Source organism: Falco biarmicus, chromosome 11 (genome assembly GCF_023638135.1).
Source record: "Falco biarmicus isolate bFalBia1 chromosome 11, bFalBia1.pri, whole genome shotgun sequence".
NCBI lineage: Eukaryota > Metazoa > Chordata > Aves > Falconiformes > Falconidae > Falco > Falco biarmicus.
The window spans coordinates 27915052-27942352 of record NC_079298.1 but is presented as its reverse complement, the minus strand read 5'-3'; the positions used below and the strand labels follow the sequence as shown (position 1 = coordinate 27942352).

The 27301-nt window shown below is 49.8% G+C and overlaps 1 protein-coding gene across 1 annotated transcript; it reads right to left on the bottom strand.

The window, feature by feature from the left end:
* Nucleotides 1-457: 457 nt before the first annotated feature.
* On the bottom strand, nucleotides 458-11737 carry RGS4 (regulator of G protein signaling 4). The gene is made up of 6 exons (XM_056356285.1): nucleotides 11552-11737; nucleotides 7399-7952; nucleotides 4796-4900; nucleotides 3759-3820; nucleotides 2870-3036; nucleotides 458-2332 (listed from the first exon to the last, which is right to left on the bottom strand). Exons 2-6 carry the CDS (start codon nucleotides 7440-7442, stop codon nucleotides 2081-2083), a joined length of 630 nt encoding a protein of 209 aa, XP_056212260.1. The 5' UTR covers nucleotides 7443-7952; nucleotides 11552-11737; the 3' UTR covers nucleotides 458-2080.
* Between the last annotated feature and the right edge of the window lie 15564 nt (nucleotides 11738-27301).

Sequence of the window (27301 nt, the reverse complement as noted above, 5' to 3'; positions counted from 1 at the left end):
CCAGCCCTGCTCCCCGCACGCGCCTCTGCACTCACGAGACCCAGGCCCAGGGAGAGGTTGAGATCTGAGCTAAAATGTGTTCCCCTCAAGAGCTCCGGGTGGGAAAGCATTTGCAGCTGGGAGTTGCTCCTCTACGTTCCCCCCTCCAAGGCTGTCAAGGGGGTCTCATGCTCACCCCAGCCCCTCGGCAAGGATGGGTGCTCCCTGTGCTGACCGTGCTGTCAGGCACGGCAGCATGGACCCCATACAGCCCAGCATTCCCCAGGCTCACAGTGCGATGGTGTCTGAAGGATAACAACAAGATGAAAAGTTTCATCTCTGAAAGGTGTAATTGCTGTTTCATCTTTCCATAATTTAAAACAACCTCTGAGCGAAGCCATTCATAAAATGACTTTTTATAGTAACGTTGCCTGATGAATTGGATCTCCATGCATTTTCTGAGGTTCACACAACGGCATTTTAGAAGGGTCTAATGCAAACATTTTTATTTAGAATGTATTCATCATTAAGTATCAATACAGTTTTTGCAATAGTTATCAGGTTCCCAGTACCAGGGGAAAGTAAAACATAGCCACATGCTTGGCTACGTTCAGAGCTTTAGCAAGCCTCTCCATCTCTTAGCTGAACATGCAGGGTGGTATGTGTCAGCACAATTGAATAAATACAAAATAAAGTGAATTTTAAATGAGACATTTCTCTGTGGGCCTGGAAGTGCCTACTGGAGAACCACAGCCGCCTCCTGCCATTTCAAAAGCCCAGTGTGAGAACTGTTCTGGGCTGGGATGCAGAGCGGGGAATACGCAGTTGTCAGAGCAGCAATATCCAGCTAAGGAGAGACCAAGGGCTGGGGGGAGCATGATACCTGGCACGGCAGCCCAAGGCAGCAAGCCCTGCACCCATTCCTTGTGCCTCCAGCTGCAGGTCAGTGTCAGCCCCAAAGCCCCCAGTGACTGAAAAGTAAGCGGCCGTCTGGCAAAGCCCAGGATCGGTAACGAGACTGACACATTCCTCCTACCATCTTCAGGAAAAAAGTGAGTCATGCTGCTACTGAAATACAAACTCACATAAATAACATTAAAAAAAAAAAAAGAAAGAAACAAAGACATTGTCAAGTACTCCTCAAGCAGGGTCTTTCCTCCCCAGCTGTTGTGTTTGTGGTCTTGCTCCCTCACAAACTGCTCTGTGCAAGTCAGGGCAGGCAAACCTGAATCCAAAGGGCACTCCCAGAGTCAGTAATACACCCCTACCAGGCTGGGGGACAAGGAACGTGCTTCTGTTCTGATCAACTACAGTATTTAACCAGGGAGCACAAAGGACTCGATTACTAATGTATGGAATAATGAACCTCCTCCAAAAGAACAGCTCTGTGCAGCCCTAGGAAGGATCCTCGGCCAGCATACGCTAGATGCTACAGAGGGAGCAGCAGCCAGAGGGGAGAGCTTCCCTGCCATCCTGGCCGCGAGGATCGAGGGAGGCTGAAAAGTTTTGGTCTCCTCCCTTCAAAGCAAGAGTAGGAGCTCTCCCTGGGTCCGATTGCTGTGCTGCAGCACAGCCCGGCTTCTGAGCAAATACTGACAGTCTAGCCATTTGGGAGCTCTACAAACACAGCTGAGGGCCACAGCAAGTCCTTTACATCTAAGCTTTTTGCCAATTAGAAAGGGGAGATCGCGGTCCCAAACACTTCCCTTGGCTTCCTCTTTCCCCCGCTCCCTGCCAGGTGTCTCACGGCGCCATGGCATGCCTGGTCCCTTGGCTGGGTAGCGCTGGGTCTGAGCACCCGCGGCCCTGCCGCCCTCCCGCACCCGCAGGGCTCGCCAGAAACAGAGCGGCCATGCAGTGCCTGCACCCAGCTCTCGCGTCAGACACAGACTCCAGGGCTCCTACGCCGACGGAGTCAGAGGAGGGTTTGCTACACAAACTGAGCCTGGCTTGGGTTGCAAATGCTGGCTGTTGCATGACATGGAATACAACTGGGACATTAGACAGGTATTGGAGACAGCTCTGATGCTTCATGCCGATGAATGCCTTTGCCGCCATATACTCTTGCGGGAGCCCAGCCTGCTCCTGCCTTGCTGCAGGTTCAGGCGCACTGAGAGATGATGTTCGAGTTGCAGTCTAAGGTGTGAGTGTGGCTCCTTTTGCAGTTTTCAGGCCGGCAGCCAGCACCAGGTGGGCTGACCAAGTCCAGGTAGTAGGGGGACTTGAGGAAACGGCGGTAAGAATCCTTTTCCATGAGGGTGAATATTTTCCTCTGAGCCTCATCAAAGCAGGACAGTGTAGGCTCCAGCATGTTGTGGCTCGTCTTCTCCCGTGTGCATGAATCCAGGTTCACCTGTGGGCCAAAAGGGACAGCATGAGTAGGACCTGTCCCAGAAGTGGCTACCACAGGAAAGGGAAAATCCCAGCATCTCTCCACCAAGTGTGCTTCAGCCGTCCTTGGTGGGCAGCTGTCTGAAACGGCTGTTTGACACCCCATCGCCCTGGCAGAGTCTGTGCAGCTGGGTACCAACTCACCTCTGCTGCCAGCTGAACTGTCAGGGGGACTGACACGTACCCCCCTGGGATGCAGCCAGCCAGGAAACTAGAACAACTGCATGGGAGCAGCTGGAACACTGGGAATTATAGTCCCCTCGGGCTTCTCCCACTTGAGTGTGCATGTGAGATGGCCATATGGTTGTAACTAAACTCACTTTCTCTCTATCCAAGTTTAATACAAAAGCAATACAAAGTACACCATTTCCTTGCTAACCAGCCGAGAAGCAGCACCCTGCAACTCTTGTGAAACTACCGGTCTCTACTTCCCCGTGCTACTGGCCTGGTTCAGAATTTAGGGTGACACCTTTGCCCAAGAAACGTTCTCTGCACATACCTCTTTTGTTGCCTGCACTGAGATGAACTCATCATAGATCTTTTTGGCCTTGGGGCTGAGCTTGGCCGGTGACTTGGTTTTCTTGTAGTCCTCACAACTGACCCAGAACTCGATGTTTTCCTCACTGTACTCAGATTTGAGAAAAGCACGGAAAGCAGCCAGTCCTCCTACAGATTGTTTAGAGGAAAACCAGATCAGGTAAGAGTGCTGGTTCCCGGATAGTCGTACCCCTGGGCCCCAGCAAACAGCAATTCTGGGTTCCCCTTCCCAGAGCTGAATGAGCAGCTCCCTGGGGGCAAGCAGTGGCGACAGCCGCCTGCCTCCGTGGCAGTCGCTCCTGCACGCGGAGGGAGGCTGGAATTCAGACTGTCCCCATGGGGATGCCACACGTGGGTCCTCAGCTGAACACAAGCAGACTTGTGCGTTCCCAGGAGGCCCGGAGGAGACAGCCAGCACACGCCACAGAGTCTCAGGCCATGGGAACAACGCGAAGGAAAGCTCAGGAAAACTCAAGGCCATCAGTGTAGCCTGGAACCAACGGGAAGACAAAGTCTCCCATGGGCTCAGCTGCAAACAGCGTCTCTGCTTCTTGGTTCTCGTTTAACCCGCTGTTAACTCGTGCTGCAGCCTTGTCCGCCCCTCGCACAGGGGCTTAACCAGCTGCCTTCACAATAGGGACAGCTCGGCAGTACGGCAAAGCCCGACTTACGCTAGGATTATCCCTTGGATGTGACCAAGAGGACGCTTCACCACCCCTCCCCCAAGGCCTGTGGGGCCAAAACAGCTTCTGCATGCTGCTAAGAGACACGAGACAGTGTCCCGTGCCCACTCCAGGGACCCCTGACAGCACACACACCCTGCAGGCAGCAGAAGAGCCCTCTTTACTTACTGTCATGATGGATCAAGTTTTCCAAAGAGTCTGCCCACTTCCTGACTTCCTCTTGGCTAACCCTAAAAGGAGACAAAGGGAGAAGCATTGGGAAGATTTAATGGGAGTACAGAAGGGACAAATTTGGGTTTTTGCTCAGCACCACTAATCTTTTTCGCTGATTGTTCTAAGAGCATACACGAGAGACCTAGAAGAAAATGTCTGCTTGCTTTACAGAGACCTCTGGGGATCCCAGATCTAATCTACAGGAATTCTGGTTTGCAATCCCTGTCACCAGCCATGGGCTGGAAAGGAATTTTCCTGGAAAAACTGTTGGGGTCTTTGTGTTTATTTTGTGACTGGCTACACATCTTGCTGGGGCATGGACCTGGGGTCACGCTTACAGGTCACGTGAGTGAACTCCAAAGGGCCGATTTCTTTAACCTGTCAGGGAAACAGCAGCTATATTGAAGAAAAAGAGGAACGTGGGAACTAGAAACATATGGGGAATGTAGGAACACATCCTGCATTCATCCCCCCCTACCATACCAGAACATCCTAGGGCTCGTTCTATTCCGGGTGTATACCTCAGCCTTTGGAGTCCTCCTTGGAAAGAACACAATCTACTTGCATCTCAGTGAGAGCAGTGATACCCTGACAGGCTGCTCTCCCTGTTTTCTGTGCCAGTACCTCTGTGCAGCTGTGTGGACTGTTGCACAAATCCAGCTCAAAGAGACAATGACGCTGATTCTGCACTGTGTGAAGTTGTGCTGGGTCTTGTGATGGTGTTATTCCCCTGCGCAGCAGGCTGCACAAGGCTGTCCATGTGCACATGCATACTGAATCACAGAAGCGTTGGCAGAAAGGAACCTCCAGTTCAATCTTCTTCATGGAAAGGGACTATCAATACCTGAGGACTACTGCCACACAAAAACCCCAGTGTTCAGGAGGTACTGGGAAGCAGTAGCAGAGATGCTAATGAAGTTCAGCTCAGTGAAGGAGTAAACAACATGGTGCAACCAGCCTGGGCTTAACTGCGTGGCAGCATCTGCTCTTACCTCTGGCTTGAAGGTATTTTCTCCTTCTTGCCCTGGGAAGAGCTGTAGTCACAGGAGTCCGACTTCTGCAGCAAGAAGCCCAGACGATGCTTCATGTCTTTGGCACTGAAAGAAACAATTCAAGAACATTACAACTCCCTCTGCAGCCTCCTCACCCACTATAAAGTCCTGCAGTGTTACTTGGTGACACAAATGCAGGTCTCTGCTTGTGACTCCAGTGCTGACTTTCCGCTCCTCACATAATGCCCATTTCATTTACTAGACAAATACAAGAGCCAAAGAAATCATATTTTCACATTAAACAGCACCATTTTCTTGCTGAGAAGGTCACCAGCCTGGAGGCAGGGCTGACAAAGCGGGAGAAGCTGCTCTTTTCCTACTGTTTTTTGCAGTTAAAATATCGGGATAGAAATGCATCACCATGCTGGTAAATGTGTTGCTTCTTGGGCTGATTTGCCCAGCTACAAATGTCTGGTTCTTACCCCCTTACTAATCCTTTCCTGCAGCCCTTGGCACCTCCTCACCTCATCCCCCACCCGCAGGAGCAGCAGGGCTGTGCCAGGCCACCCCCAGAGCAGCTGCCTGTGACACCGAGGGAGGGGACGGAGCGAAGGGCTCAGGGCAGGACCCTGGGGTGACAGCAGGGGACGAGCCAGAGCTTCACCACCACTAGCCCATGCTGATTGCAGGCTACTCTCTTGCTCCACAGCAAGCTCCTCCGAGGCTGCATGCTTACTTTTGTTCTTTCCACCGTGCTTAGGACAATCGTTGCCTGACAGCAGCACCGAGATGCGCAGCTGGTACTGGCCTCAGCATCCCTCTGACGTCCTTCCAGTTTAAGGACAAAGGGGTGGGTAAATCAGTCCTGCCTGCTCAGGGGTGCAAGCCCTGGCCTGCCGCAGGGTGCAGTGATAGCGAAAGCAGGAAATTCCTCTGCTCCGCAGATCAGAGCCTGGACAAGAGCAAGAGGCTGTGCCGTAGGGCTGAGCCCTGGCAGCTGCTCAGCCTCCCAGCACTGCTCTTTGCTCCAGCCACAGCATCCTGCCAGCAATCCCGGCCACATCTTATCTCAATGCTTGCTTGAGCTCGTGAAGGCTTCCTTAACAACTCCAGCACTAGGGTGAGGGGGAAAGAACCTCGACAGCTTCTCTAGAGCAGGGTGTGCATGAGCAGAGCCAACATCCAAACCCTGCCTGGGCAGATGTTGGGCACCCTGAGCTGTCTTTGCTGCTTGCCCAGGAGGAGACCGCTCCGGTCTGCAGGGAAGCAGCAGCAGTGGGAAACAGGACACTGGTGCTTGCAGTGAGCCCCGCAGCTTTCTGGCAGAGAGAGGCATTTTCTTGGGAATCCTGGAGAGAGATGGTTCAAAGATGTGAACTTTTTCTTTCTTTTGCATTTGCAAATGCTCTCCCCCGGCTCCTGCAAATGTTCCTGCAAATTGAGGGGGAGGGTGTCAGTATTTGTTCCTCACATTTTCAGCACTTGTTTTCAGATCCACCACAAGCAGGGAGCTTTTTCTCCCAGATGGGAGCAGGCTGAGTTTTTGTTTGTATTTTTCCAACCCTCTCCCATAGCACAGCCACTGGGAAGCAGCCTCAGGGCTGCTCCTGAAGGCATGAGCAACAAGAAGGATTGTGCTGCGCCATCAGAGACCTGTGCAAGTTTGCACAGACTGGATGAGCAGGGAGTTCTGTGGGGCCCGTGCTGTTCTGGGGGCCCTGGGCCACCCTGCTGGTGGTCTCCAGGCCCCATAGCACCTGAAAGCCCCTCCGGAGGGCTTATGGCCACCTTGCAGGAACAGTGAGCCCTTCACACTGGGCTGTGGGGAGGCCCAAGGGCATGCTTGGGGGTGCACAGGCTCAGCAATGCCGGCACAGGGATGCCTGGCTGGTACCGTGCGCTGGGCTGCGGGGCTAGATCCTGCATCCACGGCAGGGGTACAGCTCAGCCCATCCTGATCGGCACCACATGATGGGGGTATGGCCAGCTCCACACCAGCCCCATAGCACTGTGCACCAGGGGTATAGCATGACCTGGTCCCTCACCATCAGCCCACAGAGCTGGGGGATACAGGCAGACCCCACACGGGCTGCTGCCGCATCCAGATCTGTGGTGCCCTGGGCTGGCCCGCATCCCTGCCCTGCCCTGCCTGCTGGCGGCCAGGTCTCTGGTCCTGCCAGGCTGGGTTTCTGCATTTGGGATGTGTTTTGGGGAATGACTCTCAAATTTTCTTATATCCTGTCTGCCTTGCTTCCCCCTCCAAAAAAATCAAGAAAAGAAAATTCAGCAGAGAAAGGATTCAAAGGAGAAAAGGGATGCAAAGCTTTCAGCAGAAGCAGAGGACAGGAATATCAAAATATAGCAATGCTTGTTTTGCTGGTGGGAAGGATGGCTTTAGAGTTCCCATAGTTCAAAACATTTACGCAATTCTGCTTCTGAATAACAGAAAAAACAAAAGCCTGTAAGCAATCATTTATGTCTAATCCTACAAAAGAATCAGAGCTGAATCTGCCACTTCTGCTTCAGACACAAAGTGCAGTAAATACATCGGCATATCTCCAGACTTACGAGACCATTAATAGATGCTCAGAAATAAACAGTACCTTTTTAAGCAAGTGGCTGGCAGCGCAGCGAGTCCCTTGCACATCTTGCTCCCGAGGTCGGTTCTGTATTCCAGGAAAAACAACAGTGCAGGAAGCAGCAGAGGCTGTGTGCGGGTCTTTCGCTGTCTGCAGAATTCAGTCTCTCCTCTGAGCCAGCTGCGCTGCCTTGGCTCTGTTTTATAGCCTAGCCCAGACAGCCCAGCAGCACTGGGTGACCCAGTCAGGAGTCAGCACAGCAGCAGCACCCGTCCCCTTTTTGCCCACCCAAGAGGAAGAGGGTGACGTATAAGTCAAGACAAAGGAGTGAGTGGGACTGAAAACCTTACCAGAAATGAAGCTTAGTGTCTGGCTGCAGAGGTGGATTCAGTTAAAAGGGCGGAAAAAGCTTCAGGGGCTTTCCTCTATTACAAAAGGTGGAATGGCACAGATAAAAGATGCTGAAGACTTTCAGAGTGGCAGAGATAATAAAAAGGGTCAGAGAATCAGATCTGAGAAGCGAGATGAGCTTTGCTGGTTCCTCTTTTCATTTTCCCCTTTGCTCTCCCCAAAGCAACCTGAGCAAAACAAGGGACAAGAATTTTAAACATAAAACTTCCTTGCAATCCCAACAAATTCAGAAACCAGAGCTCTAAGGAAAGAAGAATGTAAATTCACCAGGCAACTACCCAGGCAGATGACACTGTCCTGTTTTATTCTAGAGGCACATGGATACGTGCCTTTGGTGAGGCTGAACATCACCTCCCCACACCCCCCCCATCTCCCCCGCCGAGGGGCATATCACTATTGGAATGTAAAATGTGTGTCTCCCAGCAAACACATATTTGGGGACAGCTCATGTACATGTGTAGGAGAAAGACAGACAGGAGGCTGACAGCACAGCTGCCATGGGTATATGAGTATCGCTGCTTCTTTTACCTTCCTTCTCAATTTGTGTTCGCCCCTAATAAAAAAAACAGACTGTGAGGCTCAGGAGTCCCCGAGTCCCCAAGGGAAGATGATTAACTAAATAGACATAATTGTGCCTGTCCAGAGAGGACTTTGTGTCAGTGTTGAGGCTACTCTGTGTGAAAGGATGAACCCATAAGACACCTGGCTGTGGGGATGTGTGATGGTGACTGCGCTGCCTGGGCTCTGCTGCAGTCCCAAGGCAGAGCAGAATGACCCCAGCTACACCATTTGTCCTCAGCTTTGGACGATGCAGAAGGCAGTTGCTCCTCCAGAGAGAGAGAACTGGCTGATATTTATTGAGTTGTGGCTCAGCACAGCCTGTACCATCATTATAGAAGAGGGGAAAGCTTTGTGCAGACGGACATGCATATGGTCTGCTGCACGTCAAGCCTTGCTCCTGCTATGCCGTAAAAAAGCTTCAGTTCAGCAGCAGGCTGTCTGCCCACGCTACCCAATTCTGTGCTCCCTCTCCCCAGAAACCTTTAACTACTTTGCCCACAACCTGCTGAAGTCACAGGGTGAGCTTTTCCTTCCTGTGTCTCTAGAGCCTACAGCCAGCACCACAGACAACCCGAATCCCCCACCAGTTTACCTGCCTTGGCATACTGCATCCTCCCAGATCATTAACTGTGCTGAAAGGCAATGCTCTAACTTCAAAATGCTTTTCTATGAACGTGACTGTCCTGACGCCAAACCTAAGGCAACATGCCTGCAAGTCCTGCACTGTCTGGATTAAAAATGAGCTCTGGCTCAGGGGAGCGTAAAACTTTGATTGAGTGAAGCCCCTCGTGTTTTTGGTAAGAAGCGACTGAGCTCTGACAGAGTTGGTGCCAAAGCTCTCTGATGCCTTCTGTTTAGGAAGAAGAGAAGCCAAAGGGTAAAATATAGCCACCAGGAAAAAAATCTTAACCAGTTAATTAATTGCTAAATATTTCATTTAATTTTAATCTCAAACTTGTGCAACGTTACTGCTGTTCATGGCCAACAGCAACATGTTCATTCAAGCAATTCAAGAGCTCAGCTGGCCGACACAGTCAAGGCGTCTGCAAGCTCTACCACCCCTGACATCAGGGCCTGACCTCCTGGCTTAGGAAGGTCCCAAAGGCTGATTGCTAGGGCAGGGAAACTGTGCAGAAGACAGAAATTTCACAGTTTCTTTGTAAATTGGCATGTGACCACGTTTAGGACTGCCACCTTCTCTGTGGATTGTAAGCACGTTGGCTGCATGGCTCTAATGATGCTCAAATGCTGGTGTTGTCAACACCAAGTCACCTTCTGTATGCCTCAAGTTCTGTGTGAGCAGACTATAAGAAATTCCTAACACTGCCGTCACAACAGCCAGCCCAAAGGGCTTTGCAGTTAAGACCATCCTCCCTGGAATGGGTACGCAGACTCTTAGAATTGCTGCAGCTGAAATTTCTCTTTTTCCAGTTCATTAACGCAGACCGGTTCAGCCTGGCCCCCATGTGAGGAGTCTGGGTTTGTGTACTGTTGCTCCTCTGTTCCCAGCTGTTGCAGTTTCCTATCGCCATACTGCTGCAGCTGGCCCCCAATCAAAAGCACCTCCTTCTACCTCTTACCCTTCACAGTCAGGCCTCTTCTCTCAGGGCACATGCTGTGCTGTGCTCTACACCAAAATCTCCTCCCTGCCAGTTAAAGCAGCAGCAGCTCACGCCACTTTTACGCCTGTCACATCACCTCTGCTCGCTTCACCTGTGGCACAGAGGAATCGGCAGTGAGGACGGGCTGGGGTGCAGGGCTGGGGGCTCCCTGACCAACACATCTCTTGGCTGTGAGGTGCTTTGGAGGCACCCAGGGGTTCACAGGAGACCACAGGATAGGAATCGTCTGCGGTTCCCACTGTGGCATCTCTCACCCCCCCACCCACTCATCCCTGCTGCATCCCCCGCCTTGCCTCCCCAGGCAGCTAGAGACAAGGCTACGAAACCGAGCTTTCCCTCCCACCACTGCTGCTAGGGAAAGACGTCAGACACGTGTGCTCACCCCCGTACACCAGCGCGGGTGGGATGTGTCCCTCTGCCACAGCCCAGCAGGAGGCCGTGGGAGGGGGCAGGGAGCATGGGGAACGCTGCTTTGGTGGTCACTGCCCAGAGGCAAGCTACGGCAGGCTGTTGCCCTCCTGACAGCACAGGGCTCTCCAGCCTCAGTCCCGTCCCATCCCAGAGCAGCACGCTGTGGGATGCATGAACGCACAAGGAAAACGGCTGCTTTGCGTCGCTGGAAGCGGAGAAGGACATGACAGGGGAGCTGTGAGGATGTGCTGCTGGGCCAGCGCCTCTCCTGTCACCGCTGCCTTCCCCCGTCCACCTGGCAGAGGCTAACAGCATCCCGCTCTTCCCCTTCTCCGTGTCTCACAAAGCCAGCCCAGCACCACGGGAGTGGGCACCACGGGAGTGGGCTGGCAGAGCCGCTGGGTGTGCAGGGGCACGCTGGGCACAGCGCCGCCCGTCTTTCTCACGGGGTCCCCACCCCAATACACCTCTGCCCCCCCCCCCCCGCTTGGCAGACGGTGTCAGTGAGGAACTGGAGCAGCTCCCACACCCCTGAGAAGCACCAGCCAGGGTGGCACCGGTCCCCAGCTGCCCTGGTGACAGTTCTGCCCAGGCGAGCAGCCCCGGCCCCGAGCGGTGCCCAGCTCCCTGGCACACTTCCCCCACACCCCAGCCCCGAGCGCTCTTTGCACAAAACCCCTTCCAGTGCAATCCCACACTGCTGATTTCTTCTTCGGTGCACCCGTTAGAGGGTAAGATTTCCTTCCACTAATGAGGGCTGCATCTTCTCCACATAAAGGCGTGCTTTGATTGAATTACGGCTAATGAGCTGGGAACAGAGAGCCCTGGAAGGACCATTTGGGTCTGAGTTCGGGTGAATCAGCCCAGCACGTGCCTGACGCTGCATGCAGCCATATTTCCTGTCCCAAGGCACTGACTATGACCTGACCTCCTTAAAGGACACATGGAGAGGCCACATTTGTCCCCATAGAGTCCCCCAGCCAGCACTGGGATTCCCAGGAACACTGTCCCACAGCATCGTTTGAGGAAGTATTTCTTTCCCATGTCTCTGCAATGCGCTGCCTGGCTTCACGCATGACCACAGCCATGGCCCTCGCAACCAGCCCCCAGAGGCAGCCTCTGAGGAGAGAGCATCTCTTCCCAAATTAGCCCTGACGAGAAGGATGACTCACCATTCTGCCACACAGTTAATTCGATGCTCACGTGGAAATCTTCTCAAGTGGACGTACCTCCAGGCTGACCCAGTCACCTCTCTGCCTCTCTTGGATGAGGCAAAGATGAACTTTTACAGGCAAAGCAGCTTTGGTTTGTTGTTGCAGTTTCTTGCGGAGCCTGCTCCTCTCTGAACCGATGCTCTGTCAATGCCAGCACATTCATTCAGCACATTCCTTAGCCCCAGCTTCATACAACTCATACAATTTTCCCATGCTCTCAGGTGTTTTCTACTTATGCATGCACCTACACCATCAGTGGATTTTTGTCATTTCTAACTGCTTGGAAGTTCCTAATAATTTTGGGGGGTTTAGTTGGGTTTTTCTTTGCTTCAGCCCTCAGTTTATAGGGCTGCCTACTTCTTCTGTTACTACCCAGACGAAAATATTTCATCTTGTAGCAAAGGAAGAATTTTGTTCAGCACAAATGGACTTTTTATTTTCTCCTGGTTAGGGTTTGGTAATGAAATAAGTGTGGGGTTTTTTGTCTGGCTATTGTTCTTTGTGGGCATCAGACAACAGAAAAAGCTATAATTTGAGTAATTTGCCTTCAGTTTGCCAGATCTCTCTCCATCGTCCATCTTGATTAACAGCTCCTTTCCTCTTTATCACTAAGAAAATTTTGAGTAGGACTGGACCACAAACAAAGCCAACACATGCCTGTTTACTGTTGCTTTCCCAACACTGAAACCACTTTGAAATGTCTCATTTAGCCACTTTTAGTCCATTTAATATGGCTTTTATGACATTTTAAGCCAAATATTGATAGCAAGTCATATTCATTTATAAATCTCTTTCACCACCACAACTCCTTCATAAAAGCACTATTAAGCTTATTAGAAAAGGTCTGTTTTACCATTAAATCACATCAACTGGTATCAATTATATCACCACCTTTTCAAATGAGCCTTTTGTCTTCCATTGTAATAGCGCTGCTGCACTGATCAAAAGGTTAATAGCTCTTTGACTATATAGCTCATCCCGTCTTACAGCATGGCTTTCTTCCAGTCTCCTTTTATTCTAAAATGTATGAAAAAGAACCGCTCTTTGCCCTGAGAGGTTTTTAGCCTATTCCTCCAAGAATCTTGGAACAAGTCAGTTGCACTGGGTTGGTATAAACTGTGTAGGTCATCCCCAGGGCAACATAGCCCCGGGGCAGGGACACACTCACTGACTTTTGCAAGGGACACTGAGCAGACGCTTGCACTGTGTCCCAGCTCTGCCCGCAGCTCCTCTGGAAGTCTCCCAGTGCCAGACCCCAGCACTGCCATTGCTGCTTCTGTCCCTGAAATGCCTGGGGGCATGAAGCAGGTGGTTTTGTCCTGTCTGGGTGCTGCCAGCCCCTCCCCAGCCCACAAACTCCAGCTGAAGCACAGCACCCAAGAGCTGGGTGCTGCTCCCATGGAGCCAGGGCGGCTCTAGTGAGACACATGCTACATACTGCTTGTGGTGAACTACTTCACCCTTGACAGCAACCAGGTCCAAGTATTTTCACTCCATAGTTTGACCCGATATATAGTAACATGAATGTAGCTGCTGTTGTTTTAAATGCACCATTCTGTGTTCTTTCATGTGCTTTTTCACAAGCTGTTTGCACTTACTATTTGAAGCTTACTGGGAAATCCCCTGTTGAGACAGGAACTGTGACGGGTGATGGTGGGACAGCTCAAATGGACCCCTGTGGGCCCATCACCATGTAGCTTTCAGCTTCGCGCACACATCGCCTGGGAATGTCTCACTTGTGGGCTGATGGATTCACCCGAATGTGCCTGAGGTGTAGGGGAGGAGACGGCATAAAGGGAGGCAGGAACCGGGTGGATGCGTCAGAAATGAAGATGCCTTCATGTACAGAGCACAACAAAATCACCTCTCACGCCTTCTGCACCTTAGCAACCCAGCTGTGCAGTGCTTTCTTTTCTACGGCCTTAAAAAGCCCAGCTTCTTAATGTGGTGCAGCTGTCTTCTGCCTGGACAATTGCTAGAGGATGCGAAGTTACAGGCTGCCAGGTTAAATCTTTCCTCACTGCAGATCTAGTGAGATCTACTATCTAAACCTTAGATGGACCTACCTTCCTTCCCTCTTATCTTTCCAGCAGCAGCTGAGCAGGATTAGAGCTGATGGGCCCATGCCAGGGAACAAAGGCTAGAGCTTTATTCAGAAGTGCAAAGCCCAGGGGATGTTTTGTTAGTGGGGTCATGGCTCAGCATCCAAAGCAAGTTGCTTACTGCTCTGGTCACAGTGTAGTTGTTTAATTCTCTAAGCCCACTTACAAAAGGCAGCTTGGAAGCAGCAAGCATCTGTCAATGCCTGTCTCAAGGGTATGCCAGTTATTTAAAAGGTGATGTCTGACAAGTCTGCAGATGGGGTTACAGAGCAGCATGATTGCAGGCGAAAGAAACATAAAAGCAAGGACAAGCACCTGCAGCAGAGAAACAGCATCCATTCAAAAGCACTGCATCATGCCAGCCCGCTGCATACAACGGCTGAGTTGACTTGGGGTAAAAGTAAATGCTCCTGATGTGGCCCCAGCCTGAAGGGCAATTCTAAAAGGTGACAGGCATTCAAGGGGTGAGTCAGCCCTGATGGGCAGCTAGTTTAGAAGTCACAAAAAGGAAGCAGCAAAATGAAACTGCACTGAAAACAGTTGATCCTAGCCTGAAGTTCCTTGATCTATGTCTTGGAGATGAACTGGACAGAATAAAACTGCAAGTGGAAAACATCCACTGTAGAAAAAATGTGGAATTGCTACACTAGGAAAAAGTCACTTGCTTTGGAGGCTGATTGCATAGGAATGCATACAGTATATAATAGACATGCAAGGACTACTGGAAAAGTCAGTGCTCAGTGAACTCTGCTTTGCCAAGACCTTTTGCCATTTAAAATTTATGTTGCAGCACTGCTGAAAATCCAAGCAGACCTGAGTGTCACTGTGCCACAGAGGGGGAAAAAAAAAAAAAAAGCAGAGAAAGAGCTGTGAGCAAAATCTATGGCACATGGTACATGGCTGTGCTCTGCAGCTGATGCTCAAATATCACGCTGAGAGCGACAACATTTAATGCTGCATCATTTAGACATTTCTGCTTCTTCCAGAACAGAAATGAATGCTCAATGTTGTTACATTTCATCCTTCTGGACTCCTCCGGAGGATGCACATGGCTGAGACCTTACTGTCTCTTCTGAAACAGTGTTTGCCTGTCTTTCTGGTACACTGGATGCAGGCTGGATGCTAAAGACTGCAATTACTGGCTCAGCAGGTGAGACTGCTGCAAGCTGCTATCCCAAGGCACATTTGTGCCTTGGTGTTTCAGCTAGAAATAAGTTTCAATGTGGAAAGAAAAAACATGGGCTTCTAGACCTGTTTTGAATCTAGCCTCCAGTATCCATTACAGGCTCGTCTAACACAGGATCACTTGGATCACACAGGAATCTGACCAAGACCTATTGCAGCAAAGTTGCAGCAATCCTTAGACCATCATTCACAGATAGCCTGTTATCTTACAAGGAGATAATGCAAAAATCAAAAGAGATGCTGCCTTGGATAATCTCAGAGATGGAGCCACAGATGGAGCTACAGATGGACCTGGACTTTCCCAGGTCAAATATGTTCAGATCCAGGGTGCTGTTTCTGACCTCTGGAGAGACATGCTAGCTCAAAAGACACAGCTCTGAAAGGAGCTGTGCTGTTCAGCATTATCACGGTATAAGTTGACTGCCATGATGTACAAAGCTATCTTATTTGTGCATCACAGGAAACTGCAAGCCTCTGATGCGGGCAGCGCCAACAAATTCTGTTTCCTCATTTTATGAAAAAATGCTGCAGTCCCAGTCAGTCCAGCTAAACTTCCACAAAACCCTCACATGAGATTGCCGCTCAGCCCAAGTTCATGGGCTTGTCCCAGCTGGAAAGGCTTGCCAGGCGCAGACCCTGGTTTGTTACACAGTGTTAGATTCCCATAAAAACATGCCCAATATCCAATTAGCCAGCAAATCCTACTGGGGTATGGCTTGTCCTCTCCCTTTGTCACTGAGATAGCTTTATGCCATGACCACACTGCTCTCTGCATTCACCTCCAGTCCGTGAGATGTACCCTACCACTTGGCTGCCAGCAGAACCCAGTATGTTCCTCCTTTGCCCTCCGAGCACTGGTGTTTCAGGGTGCCTGTGGAGGGATGGCCAGGCTGAGGATGGAGCCACACTGGCCAGAAATGGGAAAGGCTGGGGCCATAAGAGCTGGAAAGGGAAGAAGAGTGGTCAGCGAGGTACAGGGGGGCAGGAAGCTATATGAGGAGAGGCCCCAGCCACGAGCTGTGGGAAGGAGAAGGACAGGTCCCACAGCATCCGGACAAGACAATCCTTGGGAACACTGTCCAGCAGCCAAGGGTCTCCAGGGACACTCGGCTGTTTCTGGAGGGAGCACGTGCGTGGGCTGAGTGGCCTCAGTGCCCTGCAAGGGAGGTCACCAAGAGCTGAAACCAGTGCCCCAGTGCTTTGGGACAGCGTGGCAGGATCTCTGGGGGAGCTGTGCCAGGCACATGCCTCCAGCATGACCCTTTGCTCGGCAACATCCCTCTCTTTACTGTTATCTTGTACTTGAGATTCATAATGGAGATTCACTTATGTTCTGAGTGAAAGCAGCTAAAAATAGCGCTAATATAACACGGATGAGAGATGAATTTACAAAATGGATCAAGAAAGCCCAGAAGCCCCTCAACAGTCATTATGTGCTCCCACAGCCTCCAGACATGCTTTCAGCGGTAAATGCTCTTGCTGTTTGTTAGGCAAAGAAGGAAATTGCCTAATACAGTCACAGATGCTGGGAAAGCTTTATGTTGAAGTGATTTCTTTTTGCCCTTTCTCTCTTCAACATCCCTCTCTCTGTTACCTACCTTGTAAGCCTCCTTCCTTCAACCAAAATAGGTGAGGCGTAGTTGCCAGCAGGCATGCAGAGCATCTGGTAAGCTTTCGCATCAAACCTTGCACTGGGAGAGAACAGACTGGTCATTTGTCATTTTCTAAGTCAGTATCAAGCTTCAGTGAGGCATTTCTTCCTTGTCGGAGGCAGACGCTGCCAAAAGCGTGGATGGCTTTTTTCAGGCTCATCCTCCATTAGGGTGCTGTGATTTCTCCCCTCTCTGTCCCTTCTGATGTGAGCTAGTTCATCTGCAGCTCAGCCTCTGAATAAGCACTATGGATTTGTAAAAGTTTTAAGCACTTGTTGGTGAAAGACAACCAGAAGGCTGAGGAGGGGCAACAGCCAAGAGCTCAGGCTACCACGACACCTGGATCCCTGGTGCTCGTGCTCCTTTGGATGGTGTGACAAGTACTCCTGGTTGCACAATGGCCCAGCTTCAGAAGGATGGGGGCTGGGGGGGAACATAGAAAGAAACCTACTTGCACCAGACAAGCTGCCCAGACACCTCTTGCAAGCTGCAGGTGCTCCAAGTTTAAGCCTTATCTTAAGAAAAACAGCCATTCCCCCCTCAGAGTTCAGCCTTTTGAATCAAAGGGCCAGGGTGACACCCTGCCCTGGTGCTGCCTCTTCCGTCTCGCACCCATGCTGGCTGTATCCGCACTCTGCTCTGCACAGACCCTGAGCAATCCCAGCCCCGCTGTGAGGCTGATGCAGGGGAAGTGCCTAATTTATTTTATTTCCCCCCTCAAATTGTTCTGGAGGTTTTTGGGGGTGCTTACTTCTCCTATTCTAATAGGCAAGGGCTCCAGGGAAGCTACCTTGCAGTCTGAGCTGTATTTAGAGTGACAGGCAACTGATGCAAAACAAGCTTAAAGGCAGTTTGAGAAAGATAAGTTGGATAGAAGCCTGGCTCACCCCTCCCTATGCCCACAATAAAGCCTTTGATGTGTCCCTTCTCTGCACTTGATCACGTTCCTGCTGCCTCTGTGATTCATATTATGCAACTGATTGACTTTGCAAGATATGAGAACAAAGTGTCTCCTTGCCCTGCTCCCTGATGCGCGTTAAGTGTGTTAGATTGGAAGGCTGAAGCAGAAATCAAAACAAGCCCTCAAGCCTGGTTTCTCTGCTAATCACTGGTGCTCATATCCTTGTTAAGCTAAGGGACTCTGTGCTAAATCTAAAGCTAAAGGCACCACCCTGGGCATGCTTCCATTGGTCTGTAGAGCTGTGCTTGTTGCAGCTTCCCAGCTTTCTGTACCAAGCAAAAATTGTGTTCCAACAGGATTTTTCTCTTTGAGGGTTAATGACCAGCTCTTGAAGCAGCCTCTGATCAATGAGATGTGAAGGGAGTAAGCCAGGAGGCAGAGAGGCCAGCTGTCTTGCCAGTTGCATCCCAGTTACAAAAAGTAAAAAAAAAATCATGGAGAGAGGAGTGGGACAAAGGGCATCACCTGCTCAAGCAGCACTATTACCCCTGAAAGCATGGCTCAAGGTATTTCTCATGAAAGCTCATACTGGTGCCGCTCAAGAACACAGTGCCCAAAGGCCAGCATATTCCAGATTAGCATCTACAGTCTGGTGCCACATCTCCAGGGCTGGTCTGTCAAAAGGACTTCACACCATGATGCTCATACTAGGAGGGAAACAGACACTGCCAACAGATGATGCGCTTTCATAGCCAAACACCACATCATGTGCTTTCATAGCCAAAGCACATCAACATGCTAGTGCTGAGCTTAACAGAGTTACTCCACTACATGAAAGCTGGTGTCGACAGAAAACATTTTTGCTTCTGTTTTTCTCAATTTTTCCTGTATCCAGCTGTGGATTGCCTTCACTTACAGCTCCTGGATAATAGAAGCTGAATCCCGCTGTGCTGTTTTACTGCTTTTTAAATTCTCTAATATATGTGCACTTGGTCCAAAACCCATCAGTCCAGTACAGGGGGCAGGCTGGACTCCGTCAGCAGCAGAGACCAAAGTGGGCTCAAATTTTAAAGAAATTAGCTCTAAAATCCTGCTTGTCTTTGTTCTGTATGAGTCACACAAGGTAATGTGCAGCAGAGGCTGGAAGGGGAATGGGGACAGCTCTAAGAATGGAAGGATATTCCCCCCCCCCCCCCCCCCCCCTTCTTCCATATCCCTTTCATATATTGTCTGGAATTATTCCTGAGACTGCAAGGGAAAGACATGCTACCCCCCATCTGAGATCAACAGAGCCTTACAGCAAATACTTCACCCTCACAGTACCTGCTTTCTATCACGGCAGAACAGTAACAGGCCGTGAACCCCGAACCGACACTCAGCACATGCTCGGGTGTTATTATATAGGGACATGGAAGCTATTCCCAGCCAAGACTCCATCCAATTTTTATCCAGCCCTATTCCATGTTCTAGAGCTTCTAGAGCTGATGTATTCTCAGGAAACCTGCTTCAGTACTAGTACAGAAATTTGACTATCAACCAGCCTCCACTGATGAACTAACTGGCCCAATTACCCAGAGTTTACAATTCAGTGAAGCAAATATTTTGTTTAGCTCCAAGTACATCAGATCAGACCACCAAGAAAGCTCGGGTGGTGTCACCCTCCCCCTTCTTAATCAGTCCAGAATCTCCAAATATTCAGCCATGGAAAAGCAGTGCTGAATCTGGCACGTACAGGGCTCAGCAGCAGCATAAGTACAGACTTGCTAATGAGGAAAAGCGTGGAGATTTATAATGTGAGCAATCCCGCACAGGGAATGAAGGGAGGGAGAGTGTGCTGTCCACACTGTCAGTCTGCTGAAGGTCAGTGCAGGATGAATAGATGAGTTATAGAAGCTTTCAATCAACTACATGGCTAAGCAGATAAAGTTTTTTCCCAGGAAGTAAAAGGCCACCAGCCTGGGACCAGTGTGTACCAAGAAGCAGGACTAGGACTGTGCAGCCAAAAGCACGGGACAGCAGGTAGCTGTGAACTTGTGACAGGGAGAAAAACAGAGGCAGCTGGGATACTGCGGCAGAGCGAAGGGTTTGCAAGACCAACAAGAAAGATGACAGACTGCAGAGGAGGAGCAACAGGGACCAAAGAACAAAGTACAGACAGGAGAACAGCAAAGGCTGGGGCAGCCTGATGTTGCTGGAGGAATGGAAGGAAAAGGTGGCTGAGGGCAGGGCAAGACATAGGACATGCAGAAAGCCAGGTACATCAGCTTGAAGCTGTACACAGTGTTCTTCTTGTTAACAACAGCATGGGCTAAACTTTTCAGGTTTGAGAATTATCTACTTCTCCTAGTCAGGACATGTTTGTTCCCTTGATGGCTTGTCAGGGAAAGCAATGGTATGTGGATTACTGCAACCTCAATGCCATTGCCTGGGCAGGATGTAGGGTCTTCTGCTGATAACATGTCCGTGCTGTGACATTACCACAGCACAGGCCTTTTGGTCATGCCATAAACACATTCTTCAGTTTTACAACCAGGAATGGCATCCTAGGAACCTGGTTCTGGGATCAGGGCTCCACAGTCTCAGCATGGGTCATACTTTGAATCCTCATTCTGTTGTTCTCCCCCCATTGTTTACACACACATTTCAATTCAGACATCACTTCAACCTTAATATTTCTATTACAAGTCTCTTATACATAGATATATGGGATAATCAGAATATTCTGCCTCATTCAGATGTTTAGTAAGAGGTCAGAAGACTGATACTGCTCTTCAAGAAGGCTGAACGCCAACTGGAGAGAGTCCAGATCACAGACCTATAAGGCAAGATAGAAGAATGAGAGTTTGTTCAATCTAGAAGTGAGCAGACCAAAGGGACACAGGGTAACGATACATGAAGTACCTAAATGTCACATCCATAAAAGGCTGTAGTTACCAAGAGAAAGATGATAAAATATTCGGTGCATCCATGCTGATTAAGGACAAGAAATATTTGTCTGAAATTACACTAAGTCAAGATTAGATTAAGCAGCAGACAAGATTTTTCCAACTGTAAGATCATGAAGTACTAGACTAGATCACCTGTGGAAAGGCTTATGACACCACTCAGAAAAGCTCCCACTACAAATGTAGTTTATTTGCCTCTGCCTTGGATCTTGATGAAGTTCTAGATGGCCTTTCTGCATTCCCTCAGCAAGGGCTTATTGAGGAGGTGATAAAACAGTAGTCTGAAGTTCAGCGTTGAGACCCACATGCAAGGATCCTAATGATCCCACCTGGCTGCCTCAGAGACAGACACAGAGCTGCTGTTGGGTGGCTGGGCCCCACTGGTTCTGTAGAGCCTGTCCTTCAACATGGGAAGCCCAACTGTCTTTTGCAGTCTAGACCTTCCCACTCTTACCAGGCTTTGCTGCCCTTTGACCGCTGCAGGAAGCCAAGCTGGGCTGCTTCATCAAACATATTCACTTTTTTTTTTTTTTTAGCTAAACAGGTTTCCACCAGCTCTGCAACACTGGGGAAAAGGAAGTTAATTTTCTAGCTGGAGAAAGCAGCTCACAGGTGACCACTCCCAAGGGAAAAAGTTGGTATCAGTGTTTCTTCGTTTCCAGTTAATTGAGTTTACTGAAGGGTACATAACATTAGAGTGCCTTGAGCCCTGGCCAAGTTTGTAAAAGTAAATAAAGACAACTCTAGTCTAATGTTAGAAAACTGACCCTTGGATTATTTCTGAGCTCACTCCTTTCAGCAGCTAGAATGAACACTGATGCATATGATGTAAAATAAGGAGCATTGGACTCATACCTTATTAATTCAACAAGCATGTTTGACTGCTGTAGCTAGAACGCATCTCTCCTCCAGAAGATGGGTCACAGGACAGAAGGGCAGCTCCTTCCTCCCAGGGCTTGTCTGGTGACCTCTCTGCAGCTCATCAGGCTTCCAGTCACCTCAGAAGGACCCGCTGCAAAACACCCTGTTAGGAAGCAGCAGGAGGGGAAATTCTCCATAAAGGGGGACAAGTGAGGAGCTGAGAACAACCCCAGCACAGACTGTAACCTCACTAAAGCACACTATCCCACAGCACCTGAGCAGGGCAGGCTGCACAGGGACTAACAAATGGTCCATCCGCAGCCCCAGGATGGACCAGGGCAAGGAGCATTTAGGGAGCCCTATCAGGTGCAGCAGGAGATGGGGTTGGAGAGAAACCAACCTACAACATAGCTCAGGAGGAATCTGTGGCCCAAAGCCTGAGTTTAAATAGAGCTCCTGGTCTGTGAGCAGAGGGTGTGGGTGGGGGCCCAGGTGAAGCTGGTTTGAGGTAAGTAAGGTCTGTGAGTGCCCTCAGGGTTCTGACACCGCATCTTCCCTCTGAACCTGCTCCTCATGTAGGCGAAGCCATCTCTGACCTCCCTGGGAAGAGCTGTGCTGCACTACTTACCCGAGACAACAACAACCATTGTGTGCTGCTCAGTTCCTCCTTGGTCCTTTCCAGCCTCATCCCTCTACCCCCTCATTGTCTGCCTGGTCACGCTGCATTCCATTCGCCAGCATCCTGCTGGCTCCTCCTGTGCTCTACAAGCACATCTTGCAAATTACAGCCATCCTAACACAGCTTTTTCTGCTCAGTAGAGTCCTGTTAACCAGCAACGCTCTTCTCAGTCTCTAGTGATTCAAACCACAAAGCCATTTGTCATGCTACATCTTCTTTCCCAGCGAGTAAAAGTCAATTAGTGTTTTCAGCTTTGCTCTGAAATATCCCCGGCTCCCTCTTGCTGCTTCATGCTACCAGGAAACCATCTACAATAATGACTTGTTTGGATGTCTAGTGCTGTGTTGCAGTGAATTTCAGGCTCTCTAAACTTTCCTCTCTGTGTACCAAACACCTTAAGCAGGAGGCACGTTTTACTGCCAGAAATTCTAAGATTAATGAGGTTTTGTACCTGTCGTATGGCCATTCTTTATATTTTATTTTTTATGCTCAAGAAAATAATGATGATTTTTGCTACCAGACCTTATCTCCTATCTTAAACACCTGAATTTTCAGCAATCTCTCTCATTTTCCTAATCTTTAGTAAAGGAATAAACTCTTGAAAAACAAATGCTCCAAAAGGTTTGCAGGATGTGACCTGGTGCTCTACACAGTCCAAGCATGTGCAGTGAGCACAGGTGGTCCTGTGGCCATCACTGAGTTCTGGTGGCCTGCTGTCCTCCGGGCGCCCTGGCCAGCACCAGCTGCTGTCACACGGTGCTGGCCCAGGCTCCCTGTGAGGTGGCTGGCTGCAGCCATGTCCATGCCCAGAGCCAGGTCTGAGAGGGGCTTGAAGCAGGGGGCTGTTGCGCTCAGCAGCAAATCAGCTCCCAACACAAGCTGCTGAGAGTCAAGGTGAATTTCTTTTGAATTTGTCAGTGTTAGGGTGCAATAAGGCACTAAAACTTGACTAGTGCGTAATAATTGTATTAGAGCTGCAAGGGTTTTAAAGTTAAACCAGTAATGTTTCTAAAACAGAAATTTCAGAAGTAGTGGTTTCTATCATATTGATATTTTAATTTGAAGTTATGGCTGTTACAGCAAATTCTAATTAAATAAGTTTTTTTTTAATGAAATTATTTAATTTCCTGGCTATTTTAAATTAAAAAATATTCAAGTCAATTATTAAATAAAACCATATGTGCTTAGGTTCATTCCTACTCAGCAATGAATCTACACATTTGCTTAAATATTATCATATGCATTTTTGAACCATAGCCTGAGAGAAAAGGCTTGAGAAGGACACACTTTTAATGTGCAGACCATGGGTCTCCTCCAGCAACGGCTGTCAGTCACCTGCTGATAACCGCTTCCATTTCTCAGCAAGACTCTCAGAGAACGGGCAACTTTTCTTCTGCCAGTATGATAGGACACACATTTTGTTTGGACATCGTCTCTACACTTGCTCCCAAAAGAAAAATTCCTATCTTTCCTTAAGGCTTCCAGAACCAGCTCCTGGACAGAGATGCAGCCAAGTGGTGCCCCTCCAGCTGGACAGCGGGGTACAGGTGCTCCACATCACACCTCTGCCTCAACCCCAGCGAGAAGTGCCTGGTTCAGCAGGTTTGTCATACCACCCTCTGGTGAGTAACAGAGCCACAGCGGACGAATGGCATCTCTGAGCACTCTGCTTGAAAATAGTGGCTGAGGTCTCCTACTCCACCGTGGTGTCAGTGGCCTCCCTTCCACACCACGTGAATGCCCAGACCTGTGGATATAACCAGTCCTTCCATTTGTAAATATTCCCCCCTGGGCAGTTTGTACTGTATTATCTGCCTCAAAGAATTAACGGAATAGTAATTCCTGGTCTGTGGCAGAAATGTGGGCTGGCCTTTGATTTCCATGGCATCCTTTCTGGTACTTCCTGGGGTAAGCTGCATGCAATGCCAGGCACCTGGTGCTCCAGTGAGTATGTTCTCTAACACCCACATCTCCTGGTTGTGTGGGGCTTGCCTTGGGAAGCAACGCAGGGTGCACAAATAAAAGCCTGAGTCAGTTTTGGGGAGAAGAGCTGCTGTTTAGATGCGACTGAGCATGTGCACAGTGAAGTGTTTGTGAGGGTTTTGCTCATCTCTGATTCAGCCTAGGAAGGAGCCGGCAAGAGTCACCCAGCCTGGCTTCAAGCCCATCTCACACAATTAGAAAAGTATTAGCTGAACTTAATAGGAAAATCAACATTAAGCAGATAGGAGCTGGTGCAGTTGTTAAAGACAATGTAGTGTTTTATCCCTGGCAGAAGCCCAGGCTAATGGAGGGCTTCCAGCATCCAGAGCAGCCTCCAAATGAAGGCTTAATTGGCCTCTGAAGCCACTCATATAATTACAAACACTTGTAATGAAGCATGAAAAATACAACAGCCCAGGACTGTGACATGGAGGGAAGAAATGATCTCATCTGTCTCAGAAAGGAAATCGAAGTTGTTTTACCTTCTTCCCAACTCCTACCTGGCCTGCAGGCTCCACTTAGGTGCTAGCTTCCAGGGCGGTGCTAAGACCAAGGGGAAATACGGCTTCTAACAGAAGGCAGAACTTCTGCCTTCCCCTGGCTGCTGGGGACACCTCTCCCACCCTTGGTGCAGGCTGGACACCAGGTGGACACTAGAATGGACTTCGACTGCCCACTGCTGGCATGCACAGTACGGCCCGGCCAGCAGCAAAACATCTGCTTTGGTGAAAGCTTTATATTTTGATTCTGCTTTAACTTTAGCTGAGTGACCCTCCGTGATTTCTGTTCAACAGCTGCTCCCTGAAACACGTGTCCCTGCCGATTACTCAGACACAGTAGCAGCAGCTGGAGCACCTGGTCCAGGCAGAGCCATGTACGTTCCCCCTCGCACCAGGGACCTGCAGACCCTGAAAGTGTGCTCCAGAGCAAAGTGGTGAGGAGTCCAAGGTACAGCTCCCTCAGTTGCTATGCTGGATTGAGCCAAAGATCAATGGGGTTTGTGCTGCTCGTTGCTCTGCAATGTTCCGGTTCACTGGGGGACAATTTGCTGGCTTGTTTGTGTTAGGGAAGTACTCTTGAGCCCTTTGGTGAGTTCAGAATCACAGAGTGAGTGAGGCTGGAAGGGAGTCAGGACCCATCTGGTCCAACACTCACGCAAAGCAAAGGCAGCTTTGAGGTCTTGTATCCCTTTTTATGGATCAGGTGGCATCTGGTCCCACCAAAAGAAAATCTCAACCAGGCATGTTAGGGAGGACCTAGAACTAGTTTAACTTCAATCAGGAAGGCTTCCTCCTTGCATATACCAGCAAAACAGCTGTACCTCCACCACACCCAGCTGTGTCCAAGTAGCCATGCCATCACCCTGACTAGTCAGCCTACTCAGAGTTTTGCAAGGCCACAGAAATATTGGTCACTCTTTCAGCATCAGTTCAGATGACACTGGACCACTTCATCTTATGCTTTTCCCCGACGTTAATCACTAAGGCCAGGGGCAGGAGCTGTGTGCATCCCTCACCTCTACCTCTGTTCCCGAAGGTCACAGCTGCTAATGCAGGGAGGGAAAAATTTCAGGAGAAAAATTCCAATGTCTCTTAAGGAAGGGGAAGGCATGGCACAGAGACTACTGCCACTGCCAGAAGGACAGCAAGGAGCTGTCAGCTGGGTGCCTGTCATGAGGTCGATAAGACAACACCGAGCAACACTTTTGTTCAGGTTGGTTTTCACCACACACTTGGGATTTGAAGGCTCACTGCTCTACACACACCTTGGCCTTCGCTCTTGGACACTACGTCCCTCCATCTGCAGAGCTCTGGTGCTCTTTTCCCATGTGTCCACATATGCTCCACATGGTGTCCATACAAAGCTACTGAGTCACTCCTACTGGGGATGAGAGGTAAGAAATTTCCATCCTCTTCAATAAACTGACTTTGGCTCGACTTACCCAGCCTCCTGTTATCACTGTGGCATGCAGCTGCAATTAAACACTGAGTGCTGAACATTGGTCACTGGGCAGCCATCATTTTCATGTGACTAATGTTGTTTGCCAGAGACTTCTATCCAAGAGTTGGAGCCCTGTGTGGGCCAGACTATGTCAAGAAATACTATATGATAAGCTCACATCTAGCACTCGCGATCTTAGGGTACACCAGCTGGTCTTCTAAAGCAGGCAGTATTCCAGCAAAGGGAGAGCATCCTCTCCCACCCAGGAAGATGGTGGTTAACAAACTACAGCTTCCCTGGCACAGTCTGGACAATCAGTCCCAAAGCCATGAGTTCTTCCTGGCTTATACCAAGCTTTGTATCATTTTACAGCTAAAATGCTAAAATACGATCAAATCACGTTTAGCTAGAGCAAGGCCTGACACGAGTTTAACTGCCCTCAAGTGATGACAAGCAGCAAGTGCAGATAAAGAAGTCGCCTGAAGAGAAGCACGTTTTGCAGGAGCCTGAGTGAGACTTCAGAGGCTCACCTGTGCACAGGAGGCTTTCCCTCACGTGTCAGGCTCAAGCCTGGGGTTTTACTTTGAAGTGTCTGCCCTGGCTCTGCCCCAAGGCCTTGCTGGGCTTCCCTGCTTTCGGCTCAGATAACCATCAGTCAGCTCCGCCTAAATGAATACAGCACGGCAAGCACAGAAGCAAAGCAGTGACCAACAGTTCTTCAGGAGCGTGAAAAGGACCCCAGCTCACAGTCCACCTGTTTTTTTGCAGCCGAGATTACGCAGGTTCCTGCACGCACTCAGATACCAGATAATGAGCCCACGTGCAAACGTCAGGAGCAGCTGTGTCTTTTGCCACGTCTGCATAGCCCTATCACAGAAGTAGCAGAAACAAAAACACAGTGCGTGCCCTCAGCACAAACAGGGAGTTCTGGCTGGTAGGGCTGTCACTGGAAGTGGGTGACCAGGATACCAGTGCATGGTCATCCACCTCTAGATACCCGAGATCTATCAGAAGCAACAGTGTACAGTTTGAGCAGGTGAAAGGATCATCCTGATCATTCTCAGCAGGGACAGAAGGGTTCTCTGATACAGATGATCTCTAAACTGAGGGTTGGTGGTCTGAGTTTGTGGAGTCAAGGGGGCCAACTCTTTTGCTTCCCTAGGCAGCTGACAAAGAAGGTCACGTGTGTCTGGGGTGACCAGATAGCAAAACCGAAGGTACCAGAGAGGCCTGGCTCACATACGAGCTCTCCCATAGCTCACAAGGAGGATCATCAGGGAACACGGGCTGTAAGCTCAAGCATGAAGCCAGGGCAAGAGCCAGCACAGCCTGTGCACTCATGCAGGCCACGGCACTGTCCCACAGGAGGCACAGCAGGGCTCTGCTCGGGCTGTATCATGGACACAGGGCACATCCCCTTTGGCCCTGTGGTAGCCCGCCTCTACCCAGCTCCTGCTAG

What these genes read in the sequence shown, in the direction of transcription:
- RGS4 (XM_056356285.1), bottom strand. Translation starts at nt 7,442, where the DNA reads ATGTGCAAGGGACTCGCTGCGCTGCCAGCCACTTGCTTAAAAAG. An exon ending in CCAGCCACTTGCTTAAAAAG is followed by an intron (nt 4,901 to 7,398) that starts GTACTGTTTATT and finishes TGTTTCTTTCAG; the next exon opens with TGCCAAAGACATGAAGCATC. An exon ending in CAGTGCAGGCAACAAAAGAG is followed by an intron (nt 2,333 to 2,869) that starts GTATGTGCAGAG and finishes TTTGGCCCACAG; the next exon opens with GTGAACCTGGATTCATGCAC.